This window comes from Microchirus variegatus (assembly GCF_963457635.1).
Source record: "Microchirus variegatus genome assembly, chromosome: 1".
Classification (NCBI taxonomy): Eukaryota; Metazoa; Chordata; class Actinopteri; order Pleuronectiformes; family Soleidae; genus Microchirus; species Microchirus variegatus.
The window spans coordinates 5,289,512-5,313,782 of record NC_139802.1 but is presented as its reverse complement, the minus strand read 5'-3'; the positions used below and the strand labels follow the sequence as shown (position 1 = coordinate 5,313,782).

General features: G+C 40.0%; 3 protein-coding genes across 3 annotated transcripts; 2 read left to right on the top strand and 1 right to left on the bottom strand.

The window, feature by feature from the left end:
* Positions 1 to 4,512: 4,512 nt before the first annotated feature.
* LOC310932883 (phospholipase A and acyltransferase 4-like) lies at positions 4,513 to 7,129 on the top strand (the record flags this gene model as incomplete). Its single annotated transcript, XM_083896270.1, has 4 exons — positions 4,513 to 4,554; positions 5,565 to 5,688; positions 5,830 to 6,131; positions 7,046 to 7,129. The coding sequence occupies 4 exons, from the start codon at positions 4,513 to 4,515 to the stop codon at positions 7,127 to 7,129; spliced, it is 552 nt and encodes a 183-aa protein (XP_083752396.1).
* Positions 7,130 to 8,121: 992 nt separating this feature from the next.
* Positions 8,122 to 11,997, bottom strand: alg2 (ALG2 alpha-1,3/1,6-mannosyltransferase; the record flags this gene model as incomplete). The annotated part of the gene is made up of 5 exons (XM_083886074.1): positions 11,957 to 11,997; positions 11,266 to 11,437; positions 10,802 to 10,939; positions 10,251 to 10,418; positions 8,122 to 8,862 (listed from the first exon to the last, which is right to left on the bottom strand). Exons 2-5 carry the CDS (start codon positions 11,434 to 11,436, stop codon positions 8,122 to 8,124), a joined length of 1,218 nt encoding a protein of 405 aa, XP_083742200.1. The 5' UTR covers position 11,437; positions 11,957 to 11,997.
* Positions 11,998 to 12,407: 410 nt separating this feature from the next.
* sec61b (SEC61 translocon subunit beta) lies at positions 12,408 to 17,099 on the top strand. The gene is made up of 4 exons (XM_083890951.1): positions 12,408 to 12,526; positions 13,310 to 13,407; positions 14,266 to 14,370; positions 16,527 to 17,099. Exons 1-4 carry the CDS (start codon positions 12,524 to 12,526, stop codon positions 16,612 to 16,614), a joined length of 294 nt encoding a protein of 97 aa, XP_083747077.1. The 5' UTR covers positions 12,408 to 12,523; the 3' UTR covers positions 16,615 to 17,099.
* Positions 17,100 to 24,271: the final 7,172 nt, after the last annotated feature.

Genomic DNA, 24,271 nt, shown 5'->3' with positions numbered 1-24,271 from the left:
ATCTTAAAGCTTTAAGATAAATGAGCCCATAGATTTCCTACAGCAGGCATCATTTAAATCACATTGGGTTTATCAATAAAAAAAGTCCCGTTTCAGAGGTGAGGTGTAAATGTCCACCGTCAGTATCAGGGCACAGTCAGATAAGATCATTTCGTGATAACAATAAGAGACAACAAGTGAATGTAGGTGGCACCCTGTTATAGATATGATAAAATTATACTGTTACCAAATTTTCCACAAATCACTGGCGTGGCTCCAGTGTGAACTGTTTGGCCTGAGACTTCACTCATGCATGATCTGGTCTGTGCTATATTCCCCGACAAAGATACTGCACTGCTGCTCTCGTTTTACTACACAAACACACGAGTATTATACCAGCACTAATACCACGTACGCACAACTCAGACCTGTTGGTACAGTTTCATGGCCTCAGGCATCGCTATCTTATTGTAAAACCTCCCTTCAGTTCAGTGATGAAGATAATGTCTGTGGTCATGTGCACCTCACATGTCAAGGTTATTACTTTTTTTATCCTGAACTCTAAATGTTAGCTAGACGGTCAGCTTGTTAGAGTCTATAAGAAGACAGCTGAGGGATGTCCGTCTCAGGGTGCCAGAGCTCAGCTGTCTGGAATCTTCAAACTCTGGTCTTATGCATATAAGGATACTGGTGCTATCTGGTTCTGGCCCACATTGGACCACATATCCAGTCTAGACCCTCCATTTTGCCTACCAGTTAATATGGAACTGTGGCGACCCTGGTTGAATCGCATTTTGTGACTTATTTCAGGTCTTTGAATCATCTCATCCATATATGGGGGCCCACTTTTTAAAGATGGCAAACAATAATGAGGACCACATGGTGGCGTTTGCATGTATAGGTATTAAATTGTAGGTATTAAACTTTCCTCCGCACAGTCCAAAAACATGCAGAGGTTCATTGAACACTTTAAATTGCCCGTAGGTGTGAACGTGAGTGAATGCTTGTTGGATCTGTGTGTTGACCCTGCGATTATCTGGTGACTTGGTCCAGGGTGAACTCCTCCGCCTTTCAGCCTGTGTCAGCTGGGATTGGCTCCATTGACCCATGAAACTCATGTGGAGAATAATGGGGTAGACAGTGAATGAGTTAAAACGATAATGACCCAGTTCACAATAAGTGTGACAAGTACACATTTGTATTTAACATGAAGTTTGTAGCTTAAAGGGGACATATTATGCAAAACCAACTTTTTAATCATTTAAATCCTTATGTTTGGGACTCTGGAGGCCCTATCAGTCGGCAAAGTGTGAAAAAAGATGACTCACTCATGTTTTTGTGGTCCTCCTCAGTCTAAGTACAGGAGATAAAACACGAGATGTTGACTTCCGCGCTCATTGGGACGTCACAATGCGCTAAATTCCTGGAATTGTTGTCTCGCGGAGCTCCGCTTTGTCCGTAAAAAAAAAAAAGTTCACGAAATCCGCAAAAAGTTCTATTCTTAGCTCCACAGTGCAGCACAGAGTTCTACACAAACTTCCAGCCTCAGATGATTTATCTGTCCAGTGGATACATGTTATATATGACGGCAATGTGCCTGCTAGAGCCTGCAAATGATCACTTTTCCAAATGCTAACTGCTGTTAGCTCCCAGTAGCCTCTGATGTCATTTCCTGCCCTTAAGTTTCGTTTTACTTTTTTTTAAGGTGGACCTAAAGAGATAATACTAAACAGAGCGTTCTGAACAGGGCTGTTTTGGCAGAGTGATTGAACTGCTGTGGTGCTTCATCCTTATGGTATTTTGACCAAAGCATGTCACAGACATGTTCATTAGGACACCAGGGAACTAGGTTAACTTGAAGAAATAGGTATAATATGACCCCTTTAAACAAGTAAAAATAGTATTCTTTTGAAAAGGTAAACCAGACACAAAATTACATGCGTGAAATACTGCAAGACCAAACTAATGAAGCTCAGTGAGGAACACGCTGTCATCATAGTTAAACCCTTTATCGCAACAAATGGTAACTGAAAACCACCACAGTTCTTCCACCGTGTTTACATTTTCATGTACAGTTCTGTTTCCAGGGCAATGAGTCCATGACCTGGTTACATGCGCAAGGAGGAACAGTTCAGATTGATGCATTAATCCTGCGTTTCTCTCATCATCAGCTCCATTTAGCCCATGATTAACTCCCAATCACGCGGCGTGATTAAAAGTCGCGGCAAAAATATTCCATACATATTTTATATTCTCCAGCTCCCAAACTGCCAACAAAATAGATATACACCCATAGCACACACACACACACACACGCACACACACACACACACACACACACACGCACACACACATCCACATACATCTCCTTCCCTCGCCTGAAAACCCATACCTAAACATTTCACAGCTATCTCCCCCACACCCTGGCTAGGTGGAATTAGAAAACCAACCCTGCGGTCTCATTAATTAATTAAACACCATGAGCCGGTGGCACCTGGGTACCGGTTATCGCTGCCACTCAGACACACCGTGATCTCAATAACCACCACACCACAGGGCAGAGAGGGGGGGGGGGGGTGGTGGTGGTGATGGTGGTGGTGATGGGTGGAGGGGCAAGAAAGGAACATAACTTTGAGTTAAAGACATGACGAAAGGGAAAGAGATTTTAGACATCGTCTGTCTGTGCAGGTTAATGAAGAGGGACAAAATTACACTGAACTATGCGCAGGAGCCTGATGAGAGCGTTGGAGTGTTTACTGCTGTGTGTGTGTGTGTCTTTACTTTGTGGGTCTTTTCCTCCAATCATTTATCATTTGGCCGAGCAGGGAACCTAAATCATTCCGGGAACACCCTCATCATCATCATCATCATCTCCTCTTAATACCTCCCCATGTGGAAACACACACACACACACACAGTTCTGCTCTGTTTGCATTTTTTATTCTTAAAACTGTCCATATTCATTGTATATTCTGTATTGTGGGAGCAAAGCAATTTCTTCTTTACTGTGTTGTATTTTTGTTTCACATAGACCATTAAAATGCCAATAATATAGTAAAATTGTAATTTCTTTTCAAATATAATTTAAAGGTGCCATATGTAAGAATGTGGCCAAAAACGGTTACTACATTCAAATTCAAAATACCGAGGTCTTTTAGGTTTTCATTTTCTGACGTAACTGGCAACCCGTGGTTGCTCGGCAGCTGAGACTCTTCTGACTGCAATGATTGGTAGACGGCGGTAGGTGGCGCCACATGCCAAAACATGATTTCAAAACATAAACACGATTTGCAGTCTGCAAAATATCTTTTTTTAATGCAAATATTTTGTCTGTACTGTTGTTTTTGGTGAGTTCAGTTTGTTATATGAACATTATTCCTGAGTCTCTGTGACATATTAGGAGGATTTTATGGCCAGTTGATTTAGATTTATTACATAATGCACCTTTAAATATGGAAACATATTTTGGTTTAAACAAGTTTACATGGGCTGCTGACAAAACACCATATGGGATGTATATAACATTTACTGAACATATTGTCTTCATATATTTTTTAAAAAACTTTATTTATTAATGACATGGATGCAGCGAACATTAATATGCATGGTTACAATATAATGTGACAAAATGATACAACTGCTAAACATGTAGTGTCCTTATTGATCGTATTGATACAAAAGAAAAAAACATTTCTTTGTGTTCACATGTTCAGGTACATTTTGTCAGGGATTTGTTGCACTATTTTCAGGAGCTTACAAGGATCAGTAAAAATGACATATAAACTATTTGAATCAAATTTATTTACATTATAGATTCTTGTCGATTTCTCTGCGGTTTCCTATCGAATCACCAAGCTCTGACAAATCCACAACCACCTAATCAAATGTTGCAGTTGTCAGTGTGATCCTCTGACCAAAATATTATACATTAAATTGATTATTATATCACACACCAACAAAAATATGTGGATCACATTATACGAATTAACATATATCTGTGATATTTCAAACCACGACCCTCACTATCTATTTTAAATCAAACCAAAACCACCTCCACTAATTGGACCAACCGGGACAAATAATTTGCAGTTCGGAAAAACAAGCGTATTTCTGTTGATTTCTTTGCATTTCAGCTTTTCAAATCGACGACGAAGAAATGTCTGAATCAATACGAGACGTGGGAATTGATGAAGTCAGGAGCAGGTGAACTACACGTTTGAAACAAAAACGAGACAAACAGAAAATAATATGTATGAATATGAAAGTGTCTCCTCTGTGCTTTTAGTCGTTTATGACTGTTTTTATTCAGGTTTTTTTTTCTTGTCCTTAGAACTTGGCGTTAAGAAGCGCTATATTATTACTTCATAGACTGAGATTTAATAGGTTACATATTAGTTTGTCATCCAAATTGATAGAGCTACAGTCAAGGCTATCTGACTGATGAAGGTAATTTAGTTGTTAAACAACCTGGTTATAGTCTCCTTACAGCTGGAGAACGCACTTTATACCTGTCGACTTCAGCCGTCAGCTGCTATGGATCGTTTGGGAAAGAAGGACAGCTCTTCAAGGCGACAGGTAAGCATTAATATACATATATATATATATATATATATATATATATATACACAGTACTGTGCAAAAGTTTCAGGCACCACCAGCTCTGTTGTTTTTTTCTGTGTCAAATTCTGTGATCATTGTAAATTGGAATGAAGTGATGCGACTTAAAGCTGCTCTTATATATAAGCGAGCTGTCAATGAGTTTAACTCATGCAACACGTGTGTGTAGTGCTCAAGCATGTCTTGAATAAACCTGCCGTAATAGACTTTTTTTTTTTTACAGCAGATATTTCTTTCAATTAAATAGTAGGACAAACACAGGATTTACCAGTAACATTACTGAAGGTTCCACTCCAGTATTAACAGAGCTGTGTTATTGTTCAAGTTTAAGGGGAGATCACGCTAAATACTTGACACCTGTAAAGGATGTTTTTTTTTTCTTTTTTTCTGGAATTGTGTTTTTCTTTTAAAAAAAAAAAACAACAACAAAAAACTGCATACATCATTTCTGGATGTGTTCCATTAAAGTGAAATAGAAATAATTACCCTCTATTGTCGTTATAGCATTGCTAAAACAACAAATCTAATGGTGGCCTAAGACTTCTGCACATTACTGCATATATATATATTTATATATATATATATATATATATATATATATATATATATATATATTTATATATATATATATATATATATATATATATATATATATATATATATATTATATATATACACAATACAGATGTGCTATACTGTCCTGACATGATATGACAATGTTGATTTTTGTTTGGCGAGGTTTTCCATTATTCACTGAAATTTGTTTTTCATAATTATTTTACTACACTAATATCATCTCAATCCGATGACAGTCACATGACAAGATTTATTTTTCTATATCCCCATTCCCCCGCCCCAGATTTCCACCTTTAATACGTTTTTTTTCTTCCTCATTTGAATTCAACAAGTAAATCAAGTGAAAAGACAAATGACATTTAAACTGTTGTATCTTGATTTTCTTCATTCAGATTGATCAGAGTGTGTTCACAGCAGAGTACGGAGACCTGGTTGAGTTTGTCAACCCGTGGCTGGGATTGTCTCTTTGGGGTTTTTATGTCGGAGAAGGTCATGTTGCCCATTTTGGTGTGGGAGGTATGAGAAACATTTTTGTCCAGTTAATGTTTAAATGTAATTCTAAAGTGCACATTTTTCATCTGATGATTCTCTATCAACAAAACCACATATGGCTTGTTTTCTGTATAGTTTAAATAAAAAACATCTTCCCTCCTCCAGATGAGAACATGACGCAGGCAGCTTGTCGCAGTTTCCTGCAACAAATGATGCCCAAGTCGAATAGCGATCGTGTTCTGAAGAAGACCAAAATCTGCGTGCAGCGCATTACGGACATCAAACTGCCTTTAGGAACTCGAATCAGGGTCAACAACAACAAACACAAGCTGGTTCCCGCGCCACAGGAGACGATGGCGTACCGCTGTGAGACATTTCTGCAGCAGGAGTTCAAGTACAACCTGATGTGCTTCAACAGTGAGCATTTCGCCACTTTCCTTCGATATGGCCAAGCTGTGTGTAACCAGGTGAGTTCAGATGACACGGTAACACTTTAGATTAGGGAACACATATGCACCAATAACTAGGCGCTTACTACGTGCATATAAGTAGCATACTAGCTCTTTATTAGTAAATATTAAGCACGTATTAACACCTTATTTAGGAAAAATCTTAATTCATGTCGTAATAGAGGTAGAATAAGTTGTTAATACATGCTTAAAGGTGCATTATGTAATAAATCTAAAGCAACTGGCCGTAAAATCCTCCTAATATGTCACCGAGACTCAGGAATAATGTTCATATAACAAACTGAACTCACCAACAACAACAGTACAGACAAAATATTTGCATTAAAAAAAAATCTTTTGCAGACTGCAAATCATGTTTGTTTCGAAATCATGTTTTGGCATGTGGCGCCACCTACCGCCGTCTACCAATCATTGCAGTCAGTAGAGTCTCAGCTGCCGAGCAACCACGGGTTGTCAGTTACGTCAGAAAACGAAACCTAAAAGCGCTCGGTATTTTGAATTTGAATGTAGTAACCGTTTTTGGCCACATTCTTACATATGGCACCTTTAATGATTACTAATAAAGGGCTAGTATGCTACTTATATATTACGTTAGCCTAACAGCATAATTGTCTGAGTCATTTTTTTTTGTTAATTGTGATATCTGCCTAACTTTACCAATGTGCTTGCTAAAAAATGTGTTTTTTCTTGTTTTCCGAAAACTTTCAAATATGACTTAGGCAACTATGTGATTGGCTAACAAAAAGCACCAAGTTAATGGTGAATATATGTTTCCTAAAGTGTTACCCAACATTTATTTAATCAACAACCATTTCTCAAACTTATTTATCATTACATGAATCTTTCAAGCAAATATTTGAAAATGAAAATAATCACTTAAAGTTGCAATCTACTCCTTTTTTTTTTCATAGATTCCATTTATGAAAACAAACGAAGCACATGCGGAGATGACTCAGACTCTGCAAATGATAGTGCAGCAACGGATGGAGACTTGAGATATGTGCACACTAACTTTGTTAGTGGGGAAAATGAAATAAAAAGAGATTCCTCCACTGCTACTTGGACAAAGTTTCATTTAACGACTATAGGCACAATCCAATCTTTGCCCTGTATTAACAATGCTTCTGTCACCGTGCAAACTCTATTAAAGGCCAAAAAAAAAAAACTTACCAACAAACCAGAGCCCATAAGTCAGAAAACTATTTGTCTTCTTGTTTATTAAGACTTCAGGAATGTCAATAGGAGCATTTCTATATAGTAGAAGGGCTGAGGAGACCAGTGCGCAGACACAATGACCTTCTGCTATTCTCCTTGTTGATAATGACCCAGACACAGGCACACTGCCCATCAGCCAGACCTCTAATAAAGCCAAACACACTCTGTCATTTTTTAATAACCTCCACGCAGCAGCGAGAGTCACGGACAGGCCAGTGTCTTGTGAATGCGATGGTGGGAACTAAGCTCTGGATGCACAGGAAGTAGTAGAAAGCATCCCGTTTATCGATCTAGGACTGTGTGCTTGCCTGACAGCACATAGTTGTAACTGCATTCTTTTTCTTTATGCCCCCCCCCCACCCAAACACACAAAGACAAAGACTTCTGCAGAAAAGCCAGGAAAAAAACATACACAGTGCAAAACATTTCAATCTAACAATCAAACCTTTCCGTACACTCCTTCACTAGGCTCTTGGTTGCCACGCTGCTACATTTACACACACATACACATAATCAGAGGTGGTATTTTTTTTCAGAGTTAGGCAAACTTGTTACTCTTTTCTTAATTAGTAGAGAGATTCCATCCTTTTCTTCCCTCTCGGCAACCGCTCGAGGGAATGCTGATTAATTGTCCTCTACATTCTCATAACCTCCGCTCACCTCGCTGCACATATACACATATAAGACACATCCACTTCAACTCCCCGGTCATCCAGTCAGTTGTTGCACAGTTGTTTCTCCCACAATTTCACTGCTTTTCTCCAGAAAACCTTCACTGGCTCAGTCTGACAATGTAACCGTACAGCTGGTCTGAGAAGGCCTGAAGAGAGAACTTATCTTGTACCCTCCTCCTCCCAGCTTGTCCCATGTCCCCGCGGAGCTGGGGCTCCCCGACGAGCCTCTCCATCGCCTTAGAGAAAGCCTCGGCTGTGGGCTCGCACAAGAATCCCGTTTCCCCGTCTGCCACGCTCTCCAGGGGCCCCCCAGAGTTTGCGGCGATAACAGGACAGCGGCAGTACATGGCCTCTATGGGAACTATCCCAAAATGCTCTCTGCTGGGGGTGTAGAGCACGGCTGCGCTGCCCCGCAGCAGCGCCACCTTCAGTGAGTCAGAGGGGGAACGAAGGAAGGTGACACAGTCCTCCAAGTGGAGCTGTGCTGCCAGCTCTTTCAGTTCAGCATAATGTTGAACATTCTCAGTAACTCGTTCGTCATAGCCTCCAGCCATCACCAGGTGAATACCTGCCCTCTGTCCTGGAGAAAGACTGCTCCTCAGGGCTGCCAGAGCCTCCAAAGCCAGACCCAGATTCTTCTTTCTCTCGTATCTGTTCAGTGAGAGAAACAGGCAGGTCGTTGTCTCGGGGAGAAGCCCTTCCAGACCCTGTGCTTCAGAGGGCGACTGGTCGAAGGTAAGTGTGTTGAGGGAGGGATAGAGGACATCTGTCTGCACTCTGCTTAGACTACGAAAAGTCTCCCTGAAGATGCCTGCAGTGAACTTGCTGTTTACCAAAATCTAAAGGGGAAAATACAGAGAGGTTAGCTCAATAAGGATGTGACACAAACCACAGGCCACTATGAGTTGGACAGATTATCAGCCCGAGGTCTCTGGTAATCCTGAAGTCTAGACTTAAACTGAAATGTCATTGCATCTCTATCAAGGCCCTGAACTTTTTTACAACAGCCTGCTTGTGGAGATGAGTCTGTATTACGTCTCAAATAAGCACTTGGGTTTGTTCGACAATAAGTCAAACTATTATGATTACTACTTCATTGATGCTTGTTTTTGCCTGGTTGCAAACACAAATTCATCAAAACAATATTGAAGCTATAGGTCTCAAACACTTTGGCCTACCTGTGCAGTTCATTTTGATGTTTACTGTTTTCTTACAGGTATTTCAGACATGACATTGTCAGTATCAAAGTTAGCTCTCCTCACTGAGTTCTCGTCATCACTCCCTTCAATATTTTGTCAATAATTTGACAAATTATAATAATAATTTGCCCAAGTTTTTTTGTGTGAGGGCAGAGCTTTAATGAGAGAGCAGATGGTAGGAGGTGGGCTGAATCCATTGCATTAGTTGCAGTGACGTTTTCCAGACTCCTACTGCACTGGATTCTATCTTTTTTTTTTTGGCACATACAACTGTACTTATTGATGGTTATCTGGGCATGAAGAAGATTTCAAACAAATGACATAAAGTGTTTCAGAAACTGAGAGACTTCATCTCTGAGGCAGAAGTTCCCTAAGATAATTAAAAAATCTGCATGGAAAAACAAGACAGTTTTCACCGTTAGCAGTTTAGAACTGTCCACCTGAGGAACTAAAAGTTTAGTCTTATTGTTTTCTTTCATTCATTTTCTGCATCTTGTTATTTGGGGTGTGCAGGGGGAACTAGAGCCAAATTCCAGGACAAACCCTGGACAGGTCACCAGTCACGTATTTCCCTTCTTGTCCTAAATAACGTTTACCATTTAATTGTACTGTGTTTTTTTTTTTTTACCTCTATTGGATTTTTTCACATAGTGAAAAAGAGACAGAAAAAAGAGACAGTACATGGTCCGTCCAGCAGGGTGGCAAATATAGGTCAAATTAAATATGTTTTGTTATTTCTTTAATTAGCAGCATATCAAATTTATAATAAGTACTTTTATTTTGAGAAATAATAATGCTGATTATTAAAAATCAGCCCAACTGATTAATCCGGCTACCAAACCAGACTTGGTGCTGAACCATTTTGTTACTGGGACACCTCTGTGTGTAATTTATACTGTAAAACATGTTATAGCGCATGTTTATGTGCTTTTATATATTCTTACAAGTTACACGTTTTACAAGTAGCCATTTCCATCAGAGAGACATTTCTGTGATAAGACCATAATGACCTCCTGTACAATCCATACCATATCAGCCATGCCCGTGGTGCGTTCCTCCAGCCAGTCAATGGGAGCACGGTAAAGCTTCTTCACAGCTGATGTCCTCTGGGTGAGCAGCTGGTCTGGGAAGTGACAGTAAAACAAGACCTTCTTCCTGTGACGGGACAGTCGCAGCGCTGGGATACACACCGACACCTGAGGCGGAATAATCATTGCTTGAATGAAAAATGCATGTAGATTTATTTGCATACACCGAACCTAATGTCATTACATATATATATATATATATATATATAACATACACTATGTACATTTTAAATAATGTGAAAAACAAACATTGTTTAAGCTCTTTGTCACCTATGCAGGACATGCTTTGACTTAGGAAGTGTGCTAATGAGCTTTATCTGTAAACACTGTGTGTGCAAAAGAGGAGAGTGTCCAATTCCTGACATGGTAGTGTAGTAAAAGGGTGCGACACAAACAGAAAGACCACTTTGGAACATAATGGAAGCTATTATGTGAGCAGCAGACACAGCAAACAGACCAAACGACCAAACTGACTGAATGACACCACTCACCTGATCACAGAAGATGACGTCATACTCCACCCCACTGAAGAAGACCAGGTAGAGGGCCACATAGATCATCCTCAAGTAAGCGCACAAGGCATGTAGGTAGCCAAACACACTAGTGGGAAGCCAGTCGCCCACACATACCTAACACAAGAGCAATAGAAACAATTCAATCATAGCCATCACAGAGTTTGCGATTAAAGAGGGTATATGCAAGAAATGTATTATACTAAGCTATAAAATGAGCATCATATGTCATCAGAGATTTTAGGTTGTACGAATACGTAAGGGTATGAGCATAAACACACTGTAATGAATTCTTTTTTTATTCGTTTTGGAAACTTTGGTGACTCAGTTTTTTTGAATTTGCACTGCAATAACTGTTCAAAACATATTTTACATATATCGTCGTTAAGATGTTCTATTCTTTGCATTGCAAAGATGATGTAGTAAAGTGAGATTTAAAGTACCACAGGCAGGTTTGGGTCCAGGGTTTCAGAGAAGCAGTGTGTTGGGTCATGATGAGCCGTCCAGATCTGAACACTGCATCCCCGAGATTTAAGAGCAACCGCAGCATCAACCACTAGTCGCTCAGCTCCACCAATACCCAGGTCTGGATGGAGGAACACCACCCGCGCCATTCTGCACATAAGAATAGATCAGAAAAACACAGAAAATGTTACAAAACATAGAAAATTGTGATATTATGCACACAGGCTGTACACAGTTCAAATAATAATGTTAAATAATATTTATTAATCATACATACATTTCAGGAATCTACTCTGATGGCACTGTAGAAATCTTTCAGAGCTACACTCTTGACAAACTTACAGAATCATGTGTGCTTTTGATACTTGTACATCTTAAAGCACTGCATGTCACGGCAGCTAAGAAAGTACACGCGTGTGTTCTCTGTAACAGACCCGGACTGACCACAGTTTCTCCAAGTTCTATGTCATGACAGGAAATCCCTGACAGGCACCGACAGACTGGTCAAAGCACAGGTGAAACATCTTATTTGTTGTGGATTCCGAGTACTATATGCAACTAATAAACATATTACCTGTTTCGCGCAGACACCTCGGCGAACTCTTTGAAGCTAAACAACAAAGTCAGATAACAATTTACTTAGACAGATTTACCTTTGGATGTAATTACTTCCTTGCCTGCTCTTGGAAACATCTGATGTAGTATTGCCTTAGCTGTCTGTAACAACAAGGCAGCTGAGGCAACTGTATCATTTGGGTGCCATGTTGGCTCAAATCAACCGTTCAGATCAAGGTAATCAGGCTTCGCGTTTGACCCACAATGGCGCTCATTTCCTCGCCATACCCAGGACACGTCTCATTCCGAGCCAAGGCTGTCCGTTAATGTTGCCTCTAAATTAACTTGAAAATTACATCTCAAATCTACATTCTATGCACATTTGAGTTTCTTGTTACATATAAATCAAATATTTTCCAAAATTCGCGCCTTAATTGGTGTTTGCGCCGCTCTTTTTTGTGTTTAATGTGGTCTCCCGCTCAGGCTTCTCTTTGGTCGCCCGCACTGGTCTTCCGTTTTGCAGTCGTGTCCTTTTCAGATGAGCGTCATCTTTGTAGGATCTCTTCTCAAGTTTTCACCCGTTAACTCGCCGTGTCTTCGCTCTCTCTGGTCATTTGACGTGGACATCGGCTGAAAGAGAGACTCTGGCTTTCGTCTTATTATCCTGACAAGTTAAACAAGATGGTAAGAATCCCACTCACACAACATAATGTTACTGTTGACGCTAGGCGGATTTGTATTGCAGTCATTCATCTACGTTTTGCTAAGTGTTAGCTTGTGTTAGCTAATGGTAGCTCAACATTTGTGGACGTGGCTTCTTTTCAGCATTTCATACTAATAAAAACACATTTTAAGATGTCCCCGCATATAATCAAATACTCATGTTAGTTTGTAACCAACACACTCTACTGTTTTCGTTATTACCGTATTATAATCTAGAAATTGGACATCTTGGGTGTTTCTCTCCAAAGTAATGCCAGGGAAGACCACGTCAGAGGCATCGGTGTGCTCATTACCGAACATAATGCTAATACTTGAGGATAAATACGTATTTTTATTGCAGTGTAGTTTGAGTTTAGTATCAACAATTTCTATGAACATAAGATTTAAATGTCTGCAGTACAAAAGTACCAACAAAATAATGCCAGAGAAGAGAAAAGTTCCCACTCTACAACAGCATGTACAGCATCACCTTTCAAAATATGAACTACTAGTCCCCAGGTGTCTTTCTCTCACTTTCAGAAGATTAAAAGCAGTGGGGATCTGCACACTGTATTACAAGTTCCCCAGTAACTTTAATAACCAAAATCTACAGATGTTTATGAGGATGCCTCATGAAGATCTGACACTGGGGTTGAGTTCTGGGAGCTTTTAATACAGTGAATAAATCCTCTTTTTTTCCAGCATGTGTGAAAGTTTGTCAGATGTGTACACCCCTAAGACCCTCTTTGTCTCTCTCATTTTCAGCCTGGACCAGCAGCAAGTGCAACCAATGTTGGGGCCTCCAGTCGCTCCCCGAGTAAGACGGTGGCTCCCCGCGCAGCAGGCTCCACAGTCAGACAAAGGTACACACACTTTCCCTCATTATCCAACCTTCGAGAAAATTGCAGTCATCCAAGCATATAGTCAGTTTGTACATTTTTCATCCATCCTTAACAACAATACTGACAAATGACATAGGAAACCTTCCAAAGCCCTATAATCTGCATCAACCCATCCCCCTCCACGGCTTTGGTCAATTAATGTGTCTGGAAGCTAATTTACACCATTGTCATAATTCAATAAGTAAATTAATTCTTCTAGGAGGGTGCAGACTTGTGGTAACCCAGCAATTCACAGAGATATTTCACTTTCAAAATTTCAGTTTAAGTTGACACACCTCTGACTGCCACTAAAACCCTATTCATGGCCAATTCACAAACAAACAATGTCAGTTGTGCCATTGTGTTGGTCTGAACACATCCTCCATGGCCCCCCTGCTCATGTCGTCATACTGTAAAGAGTGATAGATGAGTTTCAGATAGCCCTCCCCTCTGTAGATTACAGAAGCAGATAGATGTTGTGCTCTCAGCTTAATCAGTGTATAATCAGAGGCTCACTGTTGCCTCATTATTCCCATTACTATCAGCCTCTTCATTAACCTCAGTTTAATCTCTTCACATGGGTGAAGCAGACATGAATCACAACAATAGTTCCCAATCAAGTAAAGTAGTTGGAGTTAATCTCTGAACAGTTACAGTTTATGATGGCCAGTTTTCTCTGATTCCTTTTAGAGGATGGATTTTGACCAAGTCTCCAGGTTGAGTAAACATAAATCAGAATTTCCTAAGATTCTTAAATGTGTTTTATAATACAGTAAGAACACAAGGCACAAGAAGTGGGGGATGTATTTTTGACATGCTTTGCATGTGTGTGTTCCACAGGAAAGCTACCAGCAGTGGTACACGCAGCGGTGGCAGGACCACAGGATCAGCTGGCACTGGTGGCATGTGGCGCTTCTACACAGAAGACTCACCAGGCCTTAAAGTGTAAGTCCAATGTGGTGTGTGAACACGCACAAACCCAAACGCTCACTCCACAACACGCACTCAAATGTAACCTTTTGATATTTAACAGCATCCAATCAATAATATAAATTCACAGGATTTCCGACACGAACCATTAATGTAATTTATGTTCATCAGGTTAAATTGGAGGCATATTTAATGGTAGGAAATTGGACAGACGTGCCGCTGTGGCAAAATAAATAATATCTGAGCTTTGTAGCCACGTCTTTAGGTGTGTGTGTATATACACACAGTTATGTGTCGGCAAGGAGCATATTAAGAGAACTCTCCCCTCAACTTTATTCTGTTAACGCCTCGCCTCAAATATTAGAAAAAAAAAGCATCCTGTCCTCTGGCCATAGTAGGCCGTGGTTGATCGATGGTGCTGTGGTAATTATTGAGTGTGTCTCTCCAGCAGTTGAAGGAGGGCAGACTGGCCATACAGTGCTGTATATCGAGTGCATGTTTGTTTCTGCGTTAGACGCCAGCCTCAAAGCTTCATTAAAGGATCCACTCTGAAAGGTCAACTCAATTACAGCCTTCTGACAGGGGGAGGGGAGGGGGCGGTGGTTGGCATGGAAATGCTGCTACTTACTGATGCACCTCACCACCGCCACCCCGCACACCCTCCCTCCTCGAGAGATGAGAGTCCTTCCTTGTTTCCGAAGCTCATCAATAAAATCAGGCACTCCATCGAGACTCTCACTCTGGTTGGGGTTACAGCAAATTATGGGACTTTGTGTGTGTTGTGTTTGCTGTGAAATGGGAGACCACGCAGGGTCAACCGCACAGAGTCTCACATTTGTATTAAGTAGTAAGTGAAAGTGAGCGATTCAGGCTTTGTTTGTAGTTTGAGTTGTATCTGTGTGTTCTTCTATCTGTTATATCTGGTTTTTATACCTTTTTTTAAAGGGGGCTGTATGTAAGATTATTCATGAATATTGTTTTTAATGCCAGTGAACATATCAATAAATGGATTATAGCATGACTTGAAAAGCAGACCTTCCGCGGCCTTCTCCGTTGCCTGCAATGACCTGCAGAATTGTAGTCGGGTATGATTTTCTGCAAAATTCTAAAATATGTGATTAGGGATGTCATGATTACTTGATTTAACAATTAATTGCGGTATTAAATGCTACGTTATATTAATAAAAGCGGTTCCTCAATACCGCCAGAAAAGTTTATGCCGGAAGCCCGGAACCATATAGGTAGTTCAGCACAACTCAGGTGGAACAAAAACAAAGTTACACAATAACCATGAGTTGCAGAATAGAGCCGATCCTGATTGTTAAAGTATGGCAGAGGAAGACATTCCCTCCAACAATACACATCAATTCAGCCGTGTAGGAGTTTTTCGGCTTCAAAAAAATAACAAGGTGTCATTGTGAAGCCATCCTGCTAATCACCATCTGTGGGATAACCAGCCGGCTCTGTACGCCAGAGTAAAGGTAAACACACAGTAACTAGGTTAAATTACGTTAATGTTCAACTAAAGAAAGATTTAATTGGTAGGAAATTAAACGTTGGCGTGTCATTTGCTATTAATTGTGTACGACAAGTGGTTGTCTTTCAGCGTGACGAGTTAAATGGTGTTCACTTAACGTTTCGTTATACGTAATGTGATGGCCATTTAATTTATTTGAGTCATTGTAATTTAAACATGAAATAGACAAACCACAACAATAGATACGTTTTATATCTTGCCACATACACATGGATTAAATTATTAAAACGATTTAAATAAACTTAAACATTTGGTATAGGTGATATGTAGCCGTTCACATTTTCTCTGGGAGAAATGCATAGTTAATGTGAAGCATTTTTTTAATGTGATTTTACACATTCATAGTTTTGTGAAATCAGTTAACGCATAATAATCATAATATCGTGATTAATTCTCTCGCCATAATCTTACAAAGAAAATCTATAATCGTGACATCCCTCGTCTCAAGTCCCCTCAAGCACAAACATAAATGCTACAGATCAGTTACGAGCGCACACGTTGCTATCAAGAACTGGTTGGTGGCGTTTTTAAATGCTGAAAAGTTGATTTTCTACAGCATGTTTTCCTCATTGAAGAATACACATATGTGTGATAAACAATGTGGGTGTTAATCTGTGTCTCCTTTTTGTTACAGTGGCCCAGTGCCCGTGCTGGTGATGAGTCTGCTCTTCATCGCTTCAGTCTTCATGTTGCACATCTGGGGGAAGTACACCCGCTCCTAAACCTCACCTTTGACCCCGTGACTCAGCTTCTTAACACATTGGAACTGGACCAAACAAGAATTGAACAAAAAAAAAACAACAACCTCAAGCTCATAGTTCCTTTCACTATTTTTGCAACACGCAGACACACAAAGTGGATTTTTATGCAACCGTTTCACTACATGATCTTCATCTGAATCTGATGTTGGTAACCACCTTATTGTTCTTAGTCCGCTCGTGTTTTGAACGCTCGAGGACTGGGAGGAAGCCATGCTAGCCCACCTCAGATGTGCCATGATGTGTTTGTGTGTGTGTGTGTGTGTGTGACCCTCCCTACAAGCAGCCGCAGCAGATTAACTGCTGCATGAAGGTTCAGTGCTGTGCTCAAAGACACTGTTATTTTCAGGACCCCAGCATCAACATTTCTCCTTATAGCCTGGATTACATTTTTTGTTAACATCATTTGTACAAAATATAATTGTAATATTGTACAATAAAAAAAGTAAAATCAATACATTTGTGTTTTGAAATATAACTTTTTGTGAACCTCGCTTTGATGTTGACGATGTTTTTGTGTCTTTTGGCACAAGGGAGCCAGTGATCTCATCTCTAATTATCTGTAATCACAACTAGATTGTTATACTAGACTTAACTATAAGCTGTGTGTTTTGACAGAACTGCGCTGGAGATGGTTCTGCTCCCACCAGGACATTATCAAGTGTCATTGACAGTTTAATCGCTTGAGTTGAAACAAAGAATAACTGCTTCACACTCTTTTTTTTTTTTTTTTTTTGCAGGACTTATCTGGACTTAAACTGTCAGTTTTCTTTTTCTTCAATTCAAACTGAACTGGCAAGTAAAGCTAGTTGTTTACTCAGCAATTAATTAACTGCAGTAACATTGTCTGTAGAGCTCCACAACTTTAGGAAGATCTCACACACACTGTACAACACTACATATATATGAATGAGCTGAAAAGTCCAGACTTGTCTGTGTTGTTGCTGCTGCTGCTGCTTTAAACTGAAGTTTGACTGGATAAAAGTGTTAAGCTGTCAGTGATCATGCTTCAGTTCAAGTTCAAAGGCTGGCTGCCCTGGGGTATAATAAATGGAGACAGGTAAGGTTTGTTCTTAAGTCTCCAAAGTAGCATCCAAACTCTGCTATTATGATTTGTGTGAGTGCTTGGAAGTCCTGAAAAATGAATGCTTTTGTTTGAATTTTAGATAAAGAGCTTGAAATAGTGAATATCTTTTTCACTAACGGCCAGTTGGTTGAATAGTTTGCTTATTAGACGGAGGAACAAAATAAGTTGTTATAAAACACTATTTTGTTTGTTTACAGGACAATACCATCTCTTTTACATTTTCACTGAGTTGTGTATGTGTGTATTAATATAAACTTACCACAGTTGGTGTATAATGTGCAGGAAAAGTGCTTACATCTGAGCTTTGGAAAGGTGTATACTCATAGGTCCGTGTTTACCATACACAATAATGCCAGCAGAAACTGTCAGATTACCACAATAATATGAGTCCCATTCTCGGTGTAGATTACTTTTTCTAACCGACTGTCCATAGAAATGTGGTTTTACAGTTTCTAGAGCAAGATCAGTCAGCTGATTATTATTAGTACTATTAAGATAAATCAACCTGCACCAGTTTAAAACACAATAGTATGTATTTAAAATCATTCTCTGAAACATTTGTCAGCATACAGGTCTTCCTTAACCTGTCCTGACCGATCATTCAGAGTGGTGTTTTTCTTTTCCCCCTGAGGGGGGCGCTGTAGACTATTTTTCTGGGAGGACATCAGGATGTGTCTCAAGCTCTATGAGACAGCCAGGCATGACCACATCTTCCCTGTGGTGGTTATTTAACCTTGTCAAATACTATGTGGTGGCTCATGTTTGTATAACAGCAACTGCACCACAACATGTGATGGAGCCTGTTTGATCATCAAAGGTTTCATAACTCGATTTTTGTCTTTTTAAGTTTTGGGAAAATGGGTTTCGAAGTGAAAGTCACTGTTATGTCAAGTTAACGTCACGTCAGAACTTTCTAAGGAATTGAAATGGTGGTTTTCTTTGTAATAATGACCACTGGATGCTTTGGAGTTGCAGAGATAGTTTAACCCCAAATCACCAATTTGAAAATGAAGCTACCAGCTGGCATGGCTTGTCCTTTGTTCTAGTTTGTGTGTGTCTGTGCGTTGTGTTGTGTTGTCTTGTGTTAAACATAGCATTCAGATCATGTTCATTAATTTATTCTGTTGCTATGGCTCTGCATTCCCACTGGCTTCCAGTGTTCATGGCAGAATCAGGTGCTACCGCTCTCCCTCTACACACACACACACACACACACACTGAGACACACTCACAAACTCCGTGACCCAATTCGTGGTGGCACAACACAGCACTGTGCCAGAATAATTCAACGTAACAATTAAATATGAAGGAGCCGTGGTGAAGCTGTCCCTCTGTGTATTGGACTTAAACAAGCATGTGAGGTGCTGTGACCCCTCCACCACACACACACACACACACACACACTGCTGCAACCTGTAGTTCCAAACTTTGAACACCACGTGTCCAAACAAATCCACGCATTTCATCAAGAGGTAGACAATTAGGCAGAAATATGTCTTTCCTAATGCTTTGACCAGAGTTGTGTCAGTGAGTCTCTGTGTTTTGGACCAGAGGACAGGAACAGTGACTTTTGCTAACCCTAACCCTATTGTGATGTTTTCCATCTTGCGTTTTACTCCGTGCTTCTCTAGTTTGGATTTTTGTGCTTTAGATGTTGTTGCAAACATAATGTGGGCTTTTAAAAGTGTCCTACTACATGTTTAGTAACCTACGCTTCACCCTGAAGAAGGCAGGGATAAAGGAGCAGCATGAGTTATGAGAATTTTCAATTCCGTGAGACAGAACTCGAGTAAAAGTGGCTTGTGTTTCCTTTTATGCTCCAGCAATTATTCTGTAAAAGTAAATCATAGAACTCGACTTCCTTGAGTTTTACTTTTTAACCTTTCATTAAGATTAAGATTGCTTTGTTTGTACCACAATGCACACTTTTTCATTTGAGATATCAGCTTCAGAGGGCTTTTCTGAGCAAATATATCTATGATATAATAGTACATGGAATGGTTGTCTAATTTAATAACAAGAAAGTAAAGTTTTAATCCAGTAAAATCGCCTGACCTTAAATTTGAGGAATTGTTTACGTTCAGTGTCGATCCCTGTTGCTGTTTTGAGACCTACATGTGTGGACAACCGTCTAAGGACACTTAACACGTTGTTCTGTATATTAAAATACCACTGTTTACAATTAAACATACGCATCTGCCCCCATGCTACCCTCTCTTGATCTGCTGCCATTGCCTACTATCAACACAGACCCGGACGACTGAGAACCCTTACAGACATAAGTCATCCAGGGTGACACAGGAAACACAGCTTTCATTCATAGATACGTGTCTAACGCTGCATTAAATGGTCTATAATGTGACAATGAGTTAATTCATCCAGCTTTTAAGTTTTTTCGAGTCGAAACACGACTTCGCTTGGTTAGAACTTTACCAGTGCGTGATTTATTCCACCTGCAGATGAGATTATTAGATACAAAGTGACTATATACGTATTTTTTCTTAATGAAAGCTGCTGTGGAGATTTCATTACTGTACCTGTTATAAGGCAAAAAGCTGCAAAGCACAATGATCACATGTGTAGAAAAAAAAAAGACAGGAGAGAGAGAGGAGAGGAAGAAAAGAAGACACGTTTTCTTTAGAGCACTTCCTCTCTCTGTCTTCTTCACCAGAAACCCATATCCTGTGATGAAACCAAACCACACACAGAAGGGATGGCCCCTCTCACAGTGAGAGGTGAGCATGCCTTTGCGCACACACAGAACACTTGTAAATAGGTCACATGCATTTTCTGTTGTACATGACACATGTTGCACTGTGGTCTTGCATGAAAAAGTAACTCTCTTGTACATACAATTTATCTCTCTCTCTCTCTCTCTCTCTCCCTCCCTGCACTAACTGGCTATGTCAATCTCTCCCACATCCATCGCACAAATGTTTATGCCCCGAGCGATCGGGATATCAAGTGCAGTAGAAGGCTTGCGATTTGAGATTCCTTTTTCCTGTCCTGTCAAAGACTGTGCAGTGTGTGAGTACCCAGTCTTGCATGCACGGATGTCAAATAGTGCGTGTGTGTGCGTGCGTGTGTGTATTTCTGAACAGATCACATGGTCGGTAAAGCATGGTATGAATGGACCGACGAGTGGAATCGATCCTCGCTCACAGGCTAAGTGAATCCTTGGGGATGTCCCAAAAAAAATGAGGACGGGCAAGAAAGGAGCTAACTTTGATAGGATCTATATTAAGAAATACGTTGAAAATAGTATTGAAATAAAGTAATAAATTATTGTAACTTCACACACTGTGATGATGAAAATACAGTACGGTATGTACTTCAGAATGACCATGGGTGTAAGTGTTGTAAATTTCAGTTAACATACCTTTTCATGAGTCTCGCCTTTTTATTCTGAAATGTACATGATTGTAGATGTGAAACAACTGCTGCTTATATCACACTCTGTTTCAAAGTCTTATGTATTAACACTTACAGTTTATGTAGATACATGTTTGTAGTTACTGTAAATATCCACCTCAGCATACAGTATTATTCATATGTAAAGGTCCCATATTATGCAAAATCAACTTTTTAATCATCATTTAAATACGTATATTTGGGACTCTGGAGGTCCTATCAGTCAGCAAAGTGTGAAAAAAGATGACTCACTCATGTTTTTGTGGTCCTCTTCCGTCTAAGTACAGGAGATAAAACACACGATATTGACCTCCACGCTCATTGGGACGTCACAATGCGCTAAATTCCTGGAATTGTTGTCTCGCGGATCGCCGTTTCGTACGTAAAACACGCGAGAGTGCTGGCAAAGGCAACGGTATCCGAAAACTGGAAGTCGGCGAAGTCGGCGAAAAGTTATATTGTTGGCTCCACGGTGCAGCACAGAGTTCTACACAAACTTCCAGCCTCAGAGGATTTATCTGTCCAGTGGATACATGTTATATATGACGACAATGTGCCTGCTAGAGCCTGCAAATGACCACTTTTCCAAATGCTAACTGCTGTTAGCTCCCAGTAGCCTCTGTGGCTGATGTCATTTCCTGTCCCTTAAGTTTCGTTAACTTAAACAGAATTCTTACTGTGACACTTTCGCAGGTTCTGCTCTATACCATAATCTCGTAATTTTTTACGAGATTTTTATTTTTGCTTGCCGTTAGTTGTATTTTAAGAAGACACTTGTCCTCTTTTTTTTTTTTAGTATGTCTTGTGATAAGTTTCCCCAAGTAGAGTATCTTACATGTTTGAGGTGTCTCATATCCTTTCTATATTCTTTTCAGACCCCACCATGTCTGAATGGCCGCTCATTAGCACACACAGACTGGTTTGCTGAGAGGTGAGAGCTTGTTCACTGTAAAACAATCTGAATTCATATTCGTCTTCTGGAGTCACACACTCACACGGCTGCTTGTCATATGTCCTGTAAGTGGGTCAGGAGGGTCAGAGGGAGAGAGTGTGTGTTTGTGTTTGCCAGCTGGAGGCTCCCCGATCTTTCTGGACGTGGATCGTCTTTCACTTATAAATAAGAGCGTTTGAGTCAAAGCCAAAGCTGAATCTGCTTGTATCAGTCAGTCAGTACCTCATCGCTCGTACACACACACTCACCTCGTGCTTAAATTCATGTAAGATAAGCAGTATGAAGCCAACTTCACTGTGACAATAAATAGACGGCTTTCATTTGGAAGAGATTTGCATTTGTTCTGTTTCTTTTCTAACAATAACATAGAGCAATATTTGGTCTATATGTTAGTAACAGGACATACAAAGAAACACAGGCGTAAAATGTACACCACTGAAAACATATTCCAAACAGATTATTTACTGGTATAATCTCTATATATACTGGTAACAGTATGGTTATGGTATTCTAACAAAGTTTGAAGATGATATTATGGCGAAAAGATTATATTTCTAAAGCAATATCCAGCTCAGTAATAACAGTGTAGTAGATAATACTATACTAAAAATGTATATAAACTACAAGCCTGAAAGTATTATTAAACTATAACTTGGTGCAAAATAATATGTTAGTATTATTTTATAGTACTATGTTATATTGCTTCTCTATTAAAATGTTATTGACATACTATTACCATATTGTTACTGGTCTGTAACGCAAAGTATTAACATTATACTGTCACCTCTTAAGTGGTTATTAATGAGCACTATCCCATTGCCTCATATTATATCATTTCTCATCAGGAATAAGTCAATACATTTACTGTTAACAATGATTTCCCACATGTTTTTGTATGGTGCTGAAACTCACTGTTGTGCATTTATTATCTGAACATTTTATGGAATGAAAAATCTCACAGATCGCCCATACAGTTTTATTTGCATTCAAAATGTAAAATGTCACCAAAAACTATGACTAGACTTTGTTGTCTAATTATGTTTACAATAAAGTTAAATATTGCTCCTGTGAAATTCAACAGAAATGGACAATATACGATTGGACAGAGGAAATACAGAGAGTGCAGAACCCAAACTGTAAGGTGATATTAAGCGAAATGAAATGGAAATGAACATCTAAAAGGTTACATTAAAGTTAAATCTCTAAGACTTGAGATTAAAAGAAAACACTTAAAAATAAAAATAGATCAGAAACATGGAGAGAGAGGAAGAAAGAGAAAGCCACAAATAACTACAGGGAGATGGAAACAAGCAGAGACAGTAGACGGTGGGAGAAAAACCAAAAGTGACTTCACATACACGCAAAAGTAACTGAATGGAACAATGTGGAGGATAAAACACAAACTACAATCTTGAAGGAACGCGGGTGGAAACCAAACAACACGACAGCAAGCACCGGCGTCGTCATAAGACGAATAAAAAAAAACGCATCAAATATAGAAGAATTTGCCACGGACGCCGAACCCGAGTGTGATTACGTGCCACGGCATGGCTGCATGTGTGGAGTTATGATGGAGGAGAATCCCGTGCAGGACGGAGGCCACGTTGGTTCCCCGTGACCTTTTCACACGCTTCCCCTCCCGTCAGCGTATACGTATCAGGCCCAGTGATGCCCCGTGTGACTGCCACAGGCATGCAGGCCCAACTGTGCTGTGATGTCATAAGTATGCGTGAGGCTCGTCCAGCCTCTCACCCCCACCCCCACCACCACCACCACCACCACCCCTCCAAACTGCCCAAAGTCACATACTTCCAGCCTGCAGCGCAGCAGATGAGACTGGACCCTCTGGGACATGCTGGCTACAACTGGATTTATTTGAAAGGGGCAGAGGAGGGGGCTGTGGACCGTCTTGTGCTTTCTTTCTAATATTAAAGACAGGCCTGTGTGTGTGTGTGTGTGTGTGTGTGTGTGTGTGTGTGTGTTCTTGTACTTGCAGCATACTGAGGACCAGTGAGGGGTTTTAACCAACAAAGTGAGGACAATTTGGCCGGTCCTCACTTTGTTTTCATTGAAATCACTTCCTTAGGTTGCTATAACATGCTATACTCAATTTGTCAAAAATTTTAATTTTGGACGACTTTTTTTTTTTGGACCATAATTTTTTTTTTCAA

What these genes read in the sequence shown, in the direction of transcription:
- sec61b (XM_083890951.1), top strand. An exon ending in GGCTCCACAGTCAGACAAAG is followed by an intron (nt 13,408 to 14,265) that starts GTACACACACTT and finishes TGTGTTCCACAG; the next exon opens with GAAAGCTACCAGCAGTGGTA. An exon ending in GACTCACCAGGCCTTAAAGT is followed by an intron (nt 14,371 to 16,526) that starts GTAAGTCCAATG and finishes TTTTTGTTACAG; the next exon opens with TGGCCCAGTGCCCGTGCTGG.